The sequence below is a fragment of the Dipodomys spectabilis genome, unplaced genomic scaffold, assembly GCF_019054845.1.
Source record: "Dipodomys spectabilis isolate Male_0828 unplaced genomic scaffold, ASM1905484v1 ptg000051l, whole genome shotgun sequence".
Taxonomy (NCBI): Eukaryota; Metazoa; Chordata; class Mammalia; order Rodentia; family Heteromyidae; genus Dipodomys; species Dipodomys spectabilis.
Window position 1 is genome coordinate 6,329,195 of NW_024870728.1, and position 13,339 is coordinate 6,342,533.

Sequence of the window (13,339 nt, forward strand, 5' to 3'; positions counted from 1 at the left end):
GATGACACTGTTGGGAAACGTGGGCCCTCCTGTAGGCAGCGGAATGTCCCCACAATGGGTGGGAGGGGAGGACAAAGCTTTCTTAAAGAAGGCCAGATTCAACTAGTATATGTCTGAGTTGAGCAGGAAAGGTCAGATAAGTTGATGTTAGGGGAATGAACCCCAAGATAAGTATTCAAATATTTTTTGTTTTTTTTTTCCTTTCATACAATTGTTTCTATCATATTTATAAGATGATTTCTATGTTGCTTTGTATGTCCCTCCCCCACAGTATAACCCATACTTTCACTGTATTTGATGTTGGTATAGTTTGTGGAGGGGAAGGGAAAAAACAAATCATTTAACTAGGGATACAGGTGGACCCATTGCAACAATGAGATGTACAAGTTGTTATGTCGAAAAACAAACAACAATTTTGGTGGGGGGGGTAGGGGAAGGATTGGGTGGGAGGAGGGGAGGAGTATGGGAAGGGATGGGAAGGGGAATCAACGAGGAGGCAAAAATGCTTGATAAGAAATGTACTCATTATCTTGCCCATGTAATTGTAACTCTTACGGTATTCTCACAATAAAAAAATAAATAAATAAAATAAAAGAAGGCCAGATTCCTCAATGGATAAATACTCTGGAAATTGTCCTAGAGATTAGTGATTGGTTTGTTTGTTTGAAACAGATCCCATGCATTTCCAAAGGCATTCTAGTATCTATTTATCTTCTCATGAAAACGCTGTGTTTTCAAAACGCTTTGGAATCTGAGCATTGGACAAATTGCTTTACAAGTCAGCAGGGTAGCTGGTGATACCAATGTTTGATAAGGCTATACCTTCCTTATCCTAGCTGGCAGTAGAGTCTTTACTCTTCTATGCAATGATTAATGTCTTCATCGGCTTACACTCCCAAACACAAGATGGTGCCATACTGGTTGTAAATTAAAGAGCCAGCTTGATCAAGAGGCACGGATACCAGGAGTCTTCATGAAGCTCTGTTCGTTTTGCTTGTGTACTAAGTCAGCAGCACTTAGAGTAAGGCCATGCTCACCCCTTTCTCTCAGGGCACAGGGATAAAGCATGCTTTACAGCTCATCATAAACCAAAGAGAAAGTCTAGAAGTCACAACGTAATCAACGGTTTCCACCACACACAACCCATGTATGGTCTGGCAATGAGCTGAAATTTCTGTCCATAGGTAAGGCGTTAACCAAATACAAACTGAGTGAAGGAGTTTTGTTTGTTTGTTTTTGCATATTTCGATCTTTTAGAGAAGACCATCCCTTTGGGCTAACAAAGCGTTGATACAAAGGAGGAAGGTGTATTATATGGTCTCTAATCTGGAAGACTATACTAGAACTCTGCTTTCAAGGAGAGTTGAAGAAACCCAGGAGAAACAGGCATAAAGTTAATTAGGAAAAATCTCAAAGGAGGACATGATAACCAAGCCATTTCTGAGATACTAAGAGGAATGTAATGTGCATGAAAAATGGATGGTGTTAATGTAATTCTCTGACAATTCACACCCCCCCCCCAATCTCTCTCTTTTCTGAATCACCTGATTTTGTCAGCACCAAGGTTTGAATTCAGGGTCTTGCATTTGTTTGGCGGGTGCTCTGACATTTCAATCACTGCTTTAGTCAAGATTGTTCTGGTTATTTTGGAAATGGAGTCTCCAGGACTTTTCACCTCAGGATAGCAGCAGTTCTAAGCCAGGTGTGAGCAATTAGGACTTAGTTCTACCCTATGTTTTCAATCTTTTTTTGTTTTTGTTCAGTTCTGGGGGCTGAACTTTTGGCCTGGAAGCTGTACCTCTGCTCTTACGCTCAAAGGTAGTGTCCTACCACTTGAGCCACATAGCTACTTCCAGCTTTTTTCTGCTTATGCTGTGCTGAGAAATCGAACCCAGGGCCTCAGGCATGCGAGGCAAGCATGCTACCACTGAGTCACCTTCCCAGCCCCTCAATCTAAATATTTTTCATACAATATTTTGGAATTGCTTTAATTAGCTAGGATGGTGGCGTCTTAGCTAGGATGGTAGCTTCTTTCAGCAAGAGTGTCTTACTATTTATCAGTGCCCTACTATTTCTATAATTTTATGTGCCAATGTGTTTAACATGGCCTTTGTTAGTTATAAAGGCCTTTCCTGTTTAAGACATGAGAAATCCTAAATGATACTTGTAATGCCCTTGAAAGAAACTATTGTGTTTGTACATGCCTCATTTATTCACAAATCAAACACTGAATATTTAAGCCAGGTAAAACTACCAGGAACAATGTCCCTCATTATTTAAAAAATGCAATTATTCTGCTTAGTTATGTTTTAAAAATAGCTGACATTTAAAATAATTGATGAATATGTAATTTGCTAATCAGTAATGGGTAGTTCCCAGGGAGTTATCACCATTAATTTCATAATTTACTGTTTCGGAGGAGTTTCTTGAATGCAAAGATTAAAGCCAGGAAGCAGAGAGAAATCACTCTAGAATGACATTATCCTATTAAATACCCATAATACTTAACAGCAACAACAATTAAACCTCCAAAATGAAGTCAATGTATCGACAAGCCATTGGATGAGTTACAGATAGGATGTTTACATGTTGTAATTTTCTCCATACTAAATTCCACATTCACAGCCATGTACTCAAATGAACATCGGCATAAAATACTATACTGTAAAGAATTAAATTATATGTTAGCTTTTGCCTTTATTTCTTGTCACTTTTCTCCAAGTGTTAATAGAGATCCCATTTACCATGCATCAACACTCTTTCTGAGAACATTTCGGATTTGTTGGTGTAGAGAGAAAAGCCATTTATTTAAAGATTGCCTTATTAACCTACAGCTTTTGGTAAATATCTAGATTATCTGGTCAGGCTATTTGTTTCTATGGCCTAAGAAAAAAAGAAATACTAGCTGCCTTATTCAATCCAAATGAGTTGGTATATGAATATTTATAAAGACATCATTATTCACAGTATCTTACAATCATGCTCCAAGCTAAATAAAAATAAAAGTAAACTGCCAGAAATATTACAGTATCATAGGAGAAGAGCTAAAAGATATGTACAAATTCATTGACAACATCTTTGCAAGTATTATGGACAAAACATTTAAAAAGAAATTTACATAAAACACAGTAAATAAATTTATCAAATGTTGATAAATTTTTAGAGACAGTATAAAAGTACACAAAACATGGAAGAGAGAAAGAATATTTTTTAAAATAACCACTATGCCGATACAGAGAATACATTGTTACGTTCATATTACAGAACGATGGAACCAGACACAAACAGCAAAGGAAGTTTTGCCAGTCACAGGAAGGAAAGACATTCCTTTTGGGATGGAAACACAGACTACCAGGCCTCATTCCCCCAACCCATACACACGGAGAAAAATAAAAGCAAATGCAAACGTTGTCTACAGCAACACATGACAGACAGAGGTGAGAAGCATTTGGCATGTTGCATCACAGGAAGTCAATCACGATTGGCTAACGCTGATGGTACCTGGCTCTGTTGCAGGTCACTGGTTTGCCTGAGAGGAGTCACCGATGGAGGAGGCACGCCTGATGTAGAAGCAGATCGGCCTAGTTTGCAGCTGATTTTAGGTTCTGTGGACAAGGCAGGAAGACAAGGTATTTGCTGAGCAACATCGACAGTGAGGAAAGCTTTTGTTTTGTGACACACTCCGGGAACCTGCAAAATGTTTCTGATGCTTGCTAATAATTTAGTAGGAATTAAACATTGTTCATCACAATTGGCTTTAAAGGGTCTTTATTCACAAAGTAGCTTCTGGGGAAAACAGAGGAATACCCTTTTCATTTTATCCAATTTGGGGTTCATTTCTATGCTATGATTACTGGAACAATCATACCCCATTAGGACAGAAAGCAAGTAACCAGATTAGTTTGATACTTTATTTTCATCTCTGATCTATAGATTCCTACATCCTAAACTCTTATCTGAGCTTCTCCAAGTTTGTTCTTTCTTTCCTTCCTTCCTTCCTTCCTTCGTTCCTTCCTTCCTCCTTCTCTCCTTCCTTCCTTCCCTTCCTAGTTTCTTCCTTCCATGACTACACCCACCATGCTTTAAATGTAACAGGTTACAGCTTATGTCTAATTTATATAAATGTGATAAATGCTTTTTAAGACCTTTGTAGTGTTTCAAATATTGATGTTGTACATAAGGACTTGCCTTAAGAGAGAACACAGTCTATAAGAAACACACATCCCAAACAAAAATGATTCACTGATAATGGGTACAATAAGCTGTCTGCACATCCAGCTCTGCTTGCTTCCTTACAATGAAAATCCAAATGCAGCTTCTTTCCAGTGTCTTGGATCCCCGTTTACCCAAGAGATAGAAGGAATATCTGCCCCATTTTTCTGGAGAGATCTTGTACATTTCCTTTTCCTTCCTCTATAAAGTTAGACCTACTTCCAGTCTGCTTTTTCTTTGTGATGGCTCTTATATTCACACCAGCCCCATGTTTCAGAAACCTCTTTGATGTTCTTTCACAATCTCTTTGCTTAAAACCAACCAAAAAACTTCCCGTTTGTGTCATATCTAATGTCATAAGAAGTTTAGATTCTGAGATCATGTACCCTTGGGTTCAGTCAATCCCATTTCCCATGGTTTGATAATCCACAAGGTAAATAAGCAAATCTCTGCTCTCAGAATCCTCTCTGGTCTGTGTCTTTTCATCACCCCAAGTTGTTCTGCTCGACGTTTAACACACTGAAACTCCCCTGTAGTCTAAGATGTGATTCACGGTACACTTCTATTATGAAGCAGCCTCTGATCTTGATGTCCTCTTTCTCTCTCCCACACCGCCTTGGCACGTAAGTGGTGCTTACACAACTTCCTGTGGTTTTGACCATTTCTTTCCTCATAGAGTCCACATGGTGAGTGAATTATGCTGTACTTTTCCTTCACTAAAGATATTCACAGTAATCTAGTACAGGCCAACACAACTGCTACAAACCAAGGCAATCAAGTAACACCCTCATTTTATTAGACCTGGATTCAAGTTCTGACTTTTCTTCTTCTTGAAGGGGTACTTCTTATGTAGACTCACACTTTAGAAAACCCCCGCTTACTTTTGTATAAGTGAAGCAACAATCTGCTTACCCATTCTTCAAAATACCACTGGATTCTCACTGAGGCTGTTTATGTATGATATAATGACATAGCTTAAATATTGCTTTTGGCAATTAACCAGTAGAAAGAAATACACACAGGCCTAAAGGAGCTATCTCTCAGCAAGCACAGTGTCCACTGGAATCTTGGTGGATAAGTCTTCAAGAAGAGCCATTATTTCCATAGGTTCTATCATTGGATCAGCACCTTTAGTCACACTGAGGATGCCAGTTAAGTACATTTGCTTATCAAAAGATGCCACAGCATGTTCATTTACTGTAAGGGTTTTTGTTTTTTTTCAAATTTATGCTGAAGTTTTTATCTGATGAAAAGAGGTTACCAGATAGATTTGCAGGCCTTTTATGGGGCCTAATGTGCCTAAGGATTATTTTCCACTGCTGAGTTTTCCAGTGAGACCCTGGCTTAATCATCATCTTTCAAATATAGACAAGGATATCTCTAATGTGCAGTTTGAGCCTCAGTGAAAGCCAAACAAACTCAAAATGTCATCATGACTTGGAAAGCTTTGGTTGCTCGCCTGGATATCAGTCCAGATAAAGTCTAGGCTTGTGATGCTCTCTTGGCATTGTCATATAAACCACTAGATAAATACCCCCATGGACTAGTTCTAGCATCTGATCACTGAGAGCCTAGAAGTTCCATCCTAGCATGCTCATATAGGTAAGGTCTGACTCTATAGACCTAGATTATCCCCATAAATATATTAAGTACATACGCACATACAGGGAGATATCTGTCCATGCACACACACACACACACACACACACACACACACACACACACACACACACACACACACACACACACACACACACACACACACACACACACACACACACACACACACAGAGTAACATTTACGTTTAGCAGTATCATACATTAGGGGCATTCTTTTTTTAATTGTGGGATTTTTCTCTTCCTTTTTGACTCTTGCAATGTCATACGAATTATAACACAAATGCATCTGGAATTTATTGTGGCGTTTGTGTGGCCAGGTTGATGATGATACAAATCATTACGTAGTTGTATCCACTAAAGTTTCTTTGGCCAAAAGGACCCTAGGGGTGAAAAAAAGCCAATAAATCTCAAGAAAAGATCCTAATAATGATTAAGCTCTTTGAAGATTCTCTAGACTGGTAACATCAAAGTTTAACTTCTCAGTTCACCAACCTCAGGAAATGCAGTCTCTCTCAGATTTGAACAGTGAAATTTAGAACCATGACATTGGACACACAAATTGGTGCCTTGTATTTTAATGTAAAATTTGCCTAAGAATGCGGAGGGCCAAAATAAATAGTGAGTCAAGTATTTACCCATTCCTGAAACTGTCTCAAAAGATATACAAGATAGAGCTTTCCTCCCCTAAGAAAATCCATTTCATCAAGAGACGATTATGAAGCTGTAACATACCTGCTCTTCCTATATCCAAGAAAAGGCTTTCTTTTGAAAACTATCAATAACATTCTAGACACAGAAGATGCTACAGTGAAGACCTCGGGTGTGTAAACATTAATAAAAAGAAGCAAGAGCAACGTAGTAAATATGGAAACAGAGACAGAAATGGAGATAGGGAGGAAGGAAGACAAAATCAGAATTGAGGAAGGAGGAAGGGAGAGAAAGAAGAAGGAGGAGGAAGAGAGAGGGAAAGACACTCCTTTTGATTCCTAGGATTAACTATTATCAAGTCATTATTATGAGATGTTTCTGGATTCATAACTAATTATTATTCTTTTTATTAATTGTGTATTCTCTGAACTGTGTTCACTTTTGAGTTAATTTTTCTTTTTAATGGATGCAATCGTTCAGTGGTTTGTTTATAATGTCTATTTTTTAAGATAATCATGTCTGTGCCCAGGCCCAGAGTTCAAGCCCCAGACAAAAAAAAAAGATAATCATTTCTCATCTTCCCTTCAGTGGATTTTTAGTGAATGTCTGTTCAGGTTTATGCTCCTCCTATTGTTACAGGATGGTCTCCAAGTTTCCTGCTATTCTGCTGGGTTCTCTTCACTTTTGGAAAGCACACAGATGACTATTTTTCCTTAGTGCATCTGCACAGTCATAAGAAATCAGTGCATTTTCACCAAAAACAAAGCAACCCACTTTCATCTAACCTCACAGAAACAAATTGGTCAAAATGGGGGTAGAGCTAGCTTTTCTGCATCCATTTCTTTTTTCAAGAGGTAGAGAATGTTCCCTAGATAAGTCATCCTGCCAACAGTTTTACACAGGGCTACACAGGGATAGGAGTAGGCCATTCTTCCAGTGTATCAACATACACATATTCTGAACTTTAATTTGCAGGCAGGCGTTTTTCAAAATATGACTTACATTAGTTAAGATGAACTGGTACCTGATTAAAAAGCAGAAGCTTAGTTTTGCATAACTTAACTATAGTCCAACTATAGTCAGGTAGTTAAAATTTTGTTTCAAAAACCTGGTGACCACAAATTTCTGACAACAAATTTTTTCTGCAGTTGCTGAGCTAGCACCTAGGTCAAGAAAGAAGTTAGACCATGAGAACCTAACTTTATCAGACATATCTGTGGAGGTTTTTGAGGTGTTTCTTAGCCTGTACCTTCCCCTTAAATACCTTTTCTGAACAAATCTTGAGAAACCTCTAAAATTTAACAACAACAACAACAAAATGAATTTAAGTCCAAACTTCAAGCTAGGACCCATTCCTTGACAGTGGACAAAGGAGAAAACAACCATCCCAAACATCTTATCACTACCCACGCCCAGGTTCTATCTATCATATGGATTGTGACTCCTGGGTAATCATGTAGGCATATCATAAAATATTGTAACCACAGTTTGAGACAAATGCCCTGTAAGAAACAAAGAAAGGAAAGAAAACTTTTTATCATATATATACTAAATGAATTTTGGGGCTTTTGTATTTTTATCATTTTGCTTGGAAATCATTGAAGTATGAGTCATCCCATTACTTCATTATCGGCTATGATTGCTGGATTGTAATCATACATACTGAGACATTCTTTTAATTTTTCTTCTCAGTTTTATTGGTACAGGATCTCTCTATGTAGCCCAGGATGAGCTTAAATTCACAAGCCTTCAGCTTCAGCTCCCTAATACCTAGGATTACAGACATAAACCACCATACCTGATCCTGCATTCAGGAATTCTTAAAGTACTGACAATCTAGTCTAGAAAGTGTTCTCAACTGCAGTGGCATTATTCAGATCATAAACTAGACAATTAAGTTCACCTCATCCATACAATCTGTACTCATTTTTAAATTTTCATTAGTGTCAGTCTCGTCATTTCTTTTAGATATTTTTACTACTCTTTTACTATTAAATATTTTTATAGAATTTAGAGTAGGTGACAGGATTCGATACGGTGAGTATAGTTCAAAAGTGATCAATCAAATCTGATAAACATGGATCATCTTGTGACTACTGAGAAAATATGGAGCAGAAACGTCTGGAAGAAGCTGTTCCCACCCCTTCCCACCGAGTTTTGCTTTGAGGAAGCAGCAGAGACTCCTGAAGCTTTGAATGACTTCCCTCTCCTGCAGCTATGAACGGAAGTCCTAATGAAGCAGATGCTGGGGCCCGCCTCTTCCAGGGACTCTGGGACAACAGTTTAGGTACTGTTATAGCAACACTAAAAATAAGCTTTTATTACATCTTATACCTGCCTTTTTCCCATCATCCCCCACTAATCAACTGTTAGTATGTTGGTCCTGGACCTTGAACTCAGGTCTGGGTTCTGTCTCTGAGCTTTTGTGTTAATGCTCTACCCTTTGAGCCACCACTCCACTTCTGGCTTCTTTTGGTAGCTAATTGGAGATAAGAGTCTTAGAGACTTTCCTGCCCAGGCTGGCTTTGAACTGAGATCCTCAGATCTCAGCCATCTGAGTAGCTAGGATTATAGACATAAGCTACCCAACACCCAGCGGACACCTCTTTTTATGCTTACTTTGTTTTTTTCTTTAAATGTACTGAGATGTTGGAGGCTGGGAGATTTATTTCCCTGGTGGACAAATGTCAGTCTTTCTTGGATTCCTGTTCACCTTGAGTGAAGGACAATGAGCCAGCCAGCCAGCCTACTAACTTAACCGCCACACCAGCATCGGTTCAGCTGCTCTGAACGCTGCACGGGTACCCTGAAGGAAGCTGGGTGCAAACCACAGCTTGCTACGGAAGCACAACTACGGTTCCTGAAGGCACTGTCTCAGCAAACAGGTTTGCACCAGATCCTTTGTCAACTCTAGTTGACTTGGCAGCCATTGTTCACCCAGCCAGAGAGAGGAGCACGTGTCCGGTGGGCCAGCAGCAAGCCTGTGACTGGTGCACACACAATCCGTCACTTTAATACCTGCTTTGATTTGCAGAAGGCATCCTGGTTTGATAAGCAGATTGTCCAGCCATGAGCAGGTGGCAGATGTCCTCTAGGATTGCCCTCTGGTGTTTCAACAGTCTTCCCTCAAGTGTTCTTTCTATTATTGTTATTATTCCTAATATTAGTGGAGGAGCTAACTTGGTAACAGAAAGGAACTAAGAGAAACGGCAGGGATGGATGGCAACAGCGGCAGCTAGAGAGAACCACGTGATACCTGCAGATGAGGTCAGAGGTGATGAGAGACTTGCTGCCATAGGTCCCAACCCCAACACAGGAGAGAACTCTACTTCCTGTTGGAGTCTTGTCCTCTGGGAGAGGGGAGCAACGGTACTTGTCATTGTCAAGACAGTGGGTCACCTGTCACCTGCCATGGTTCACTCAGGGTTACAAAGCAAAACAAACTAACGCCAAAGGCCCAGAGTAACTTGGAGAGCTTCTCCTGGGCTAGCCACAATTACTGTCTGGATAGTGCCGGTGGGACACCTACAGCTGATTTTTGATACTAGCATTTCTGAAAGGTCAGATAACAAAATCAATTTCGCTGGAGTAAAGGGTAATTCTTCTCCAGGAGCTGGTGGCTCACCCCTGTAATCCTAACTACTCCAGAGGCCGAGATCTGGGGATCATGGTTCAAAGCCAGCCCCAGAAGGAAAGCTCGTAAGACTTTTATCTCCAATGAACTAGCAAAAAGCCAGAAGCCCAGGTGTGGCTCACATAGTAAAGCATTAGCTTTGACCAAAAGCAGCTCAGGGACAAGGGCCAGGCCCTGAGTTCAAGCCTTAGGACTGGCACACAAAAATGAAATAAATAAAACTTCTTCTTGGAATCCTGATGAAGACTTAAAAGCCAGAGCAAGGTGAAGGGTAGTCTGTGATCCAATGACATGCATAGAAAATGACAGAAGCCCTTGAATAGATGAAGAAACATCATACACGTGCTGGGTTAGGAGCTTCCACTCTTATCCTTCCTGTGCTCTGGAGGGAGAGGATGTCTCTTGAGGGCCCCATTCTTCTGGGGGAGAATGTACATCAAACTATGACTTGTGGAGGACACTCTTCAATGCATGCCTGGCTTCTAACATGTAGTGTACCATTCACTTTACCTTTTTTAAAAAAATGAAAGTGTTTTTATTGTAATATACAATTTCTAAAGTGCCCTGAGGGTCTCTATCCCTTTAACTGAGTCTAAAAATGTGCTCCAATTTTAAAAACAAACATTTTATTCCTCATTAAAAGTAAATTGAAGTATATTAATGACAAACAAAATATTTCATCTGTTTAACAAGTAAAATATGATACTTGATTGTCTCCAAAATAAAAAGCCAACATATAAAACTCAAGAAAGAGATATGAAGATTTGTATTTAGATTAAATGAATATTAACCCAGCAGGAATTGTTCTTTGTGTGATACCAGAAATGCAATAATGAAACTAACAAGACAGATCTTGATATTAGAAGTAAACACAAAGCAATGATCATTTGAACTATATAAAATTATGATGTTTTGTTACTAAGTTGCAAAATAAGAAGGAAGTAGCAGACAAATTACATATAGCATTCAGCTTGCTCATGTGAAAACTCTTCCCTTCTAATAAATTCCAATCAAAGGCAGTCATAATAATGGGCACCATTTCCGCTCATATCATTGGTTTCTATAGCCTGCTAATGTGAAAACATCTGGAATGGAAAGACGAGCAGTTATAAAGTTTGCAGTCCTCATGAGCATGTCCCTTTTTTTTTCTTTTTTTTGGTCGGTCGTGGGGCTTGAACTCTGGGCCTGGGTGCTGTCCCTCAGCTCTTCAGCTCAAGGCGAGTGCTCTACCACTTGAGCTACAGCGCCACTTCCGGTTTTCTGGTGGTGTATTGGAGATAGGAGTCTCACGGTCTTTCCTGCCCGGGCTGGCTTTGAACCTCGATCCTCAGATCTCAGCCTCCTGAGTAGCTAGGATTACAGGCGTGAGCCACCAGCGCCCGGCGAGCATGTCCCATTTTTATGGCCACATTCTACCTACTGCTGCTTGATACACATTTTATAATTGAAATTCTGGGGTTTCTAACACTCTTTGGGACCAAACGTGTACTATAAAATATTAAAAATGGTACGTAAGAAACAGTTGGCCTTTTCTCGCTGTGTTGACCAACGAACTGCAAGTCTCCAAGCAATGGCTGCCTCCGCTGTAACCACCACACATCAGGCAGTGGCACCAAACGAGAACATGAACCATGAGCCTTCCACTCTCCTGTGCACAGGGAGCTTGACAGGTGCTTTCCTCAGGATGAATGAAATGGTCTGTTCTCTCAAGGACGGTAACTGACACTATGTGTCATCAATTTAAAAAATATAGAAGGCCTTAACACGAAGTTAAAATTTTGAAAAACTCGCCTCTATCACTATGAGCCTGTGAGCATTCTAACACTTAAGGCTTTTCTTATGAGTGCTCACGGGTGGATAGTATCAGTGAATGCAATTTATTGGCTTTTACAATGAAACATGTCAAGATATGGAAGATCTTCATGACTCAGTGAACTGATGGATTTTTTTTTCCTAAATGCATGATATCATAAACCATGCTGGTGTAAATTACATTTGATTTTTCAAGATAAATCAATGGATTTAGTATGACAAAGGATGATGAAATTATTGATAGGCAACTAAGGTTGAAATTAATCTTTATAGACTACCATTTACTGAATTTCTGAAGGATATTAAAGAAGAGACACCATTATATAAAAAGGCTCATTCAATACTTCTCTGTATATGTTCAGATTTCATATTTATAGGTATATATGTCTCTTTCTATATATATATCCAAAGCATCACATAGCAATTAATTGCATTTGAAGCAGATGTGAGAATCTATCTTTGTTCTATGGAACTAGTTATTCTGTAAAGTTTCCAAATATAAAACAAGTTCAGTTTGCTCAGTATTTGTTACAGCTTTGAAAAAGTATAGTTATTTGTATTAACATATAATGGATTTATACTTTTGAATTGACAGGTACATTTTAATATTTATAATTTTAATTTCAGATAGCATGAATAGTTTTAGACTGACTTTGGACAAAGTCTTTGGAATTTTCAATCATTTTAAGAATAATAGTCCTGAGTCTAGAACTGGGAATACCGCTTTATGAAGACTCTAATTCCATTTTAAGTTTATAAAGTTCTCTTAAAGTAATAATTTTTGTACAGTTGTTGATTATTTTACTAACAATCAAAACAGAAGAAAATATCATGCTTAAGAATAGCATGGAAAATTGTGTAAAGAAAGTACGAGAGAAGTTAATATTTGGAGTGAGACTAAAGGAAATGATCCAAATTTTCAAGGCATCTTTAATCACCTGTAAGAAGCCAGCTCTAAGTTTATTGCTGATACTTTAATACTAATAAATGAAATGTGTTGAACTAATTGAACAAACTCTTGAAACGATACTTTTTTTGTGTGAGTCTTGACCTCTGGGTCTGGGTGCTGTCCCAGAGCTCTTCAGCTCAACACTAGCACTCCACCACTTGAGCCACAGCACCACTTCTAGTGGTTAACTGGAGATTGAGTCTCAAAGCTGGCTTTGAACCACAATCCTCAGATCTCAGCCTCCTGTGTAGCCAGGATTAGAGGTATGAGCCACTGACACCTAGCTAAAAGATACTCTTTATTGATCACAAGCTAGTTTATTAAGGGCACTGTGTTATTCTTCATTGCTAGTCAGTGTTTTGTGTTTTGTTTTTGTAAGCATTATGGTCAAAATAAAGCATAACACAAGTCTGGTATCTGCTAAATGTTTCTGAAACTATTAAGATATGTGTTGGTAGTAGGCA

General features: G+C 38.9%; 1 protein-coding gene across 1 annotated transcript in view; it reads right to left on the reverse strand.

Annotated features, from left to right (window-relative positions):
* The window catches only part of Nyap2 (neuronal tyrosine-phosphorylated phosphoinositide-3-kinase adaptor 2), a 236,552-nt gene that overhangs the window by 37,570 nt on the left and 185,643 nt on the right, over window positions 1-13,339 (reverse strand). The window contains 1 exon segment of the mRNA XM_042679277.1: window positions 3,502-3,605. Coding sequence (XP_042535211.1) covers window positions 3,502-3,605 — 104 coding nt within the window.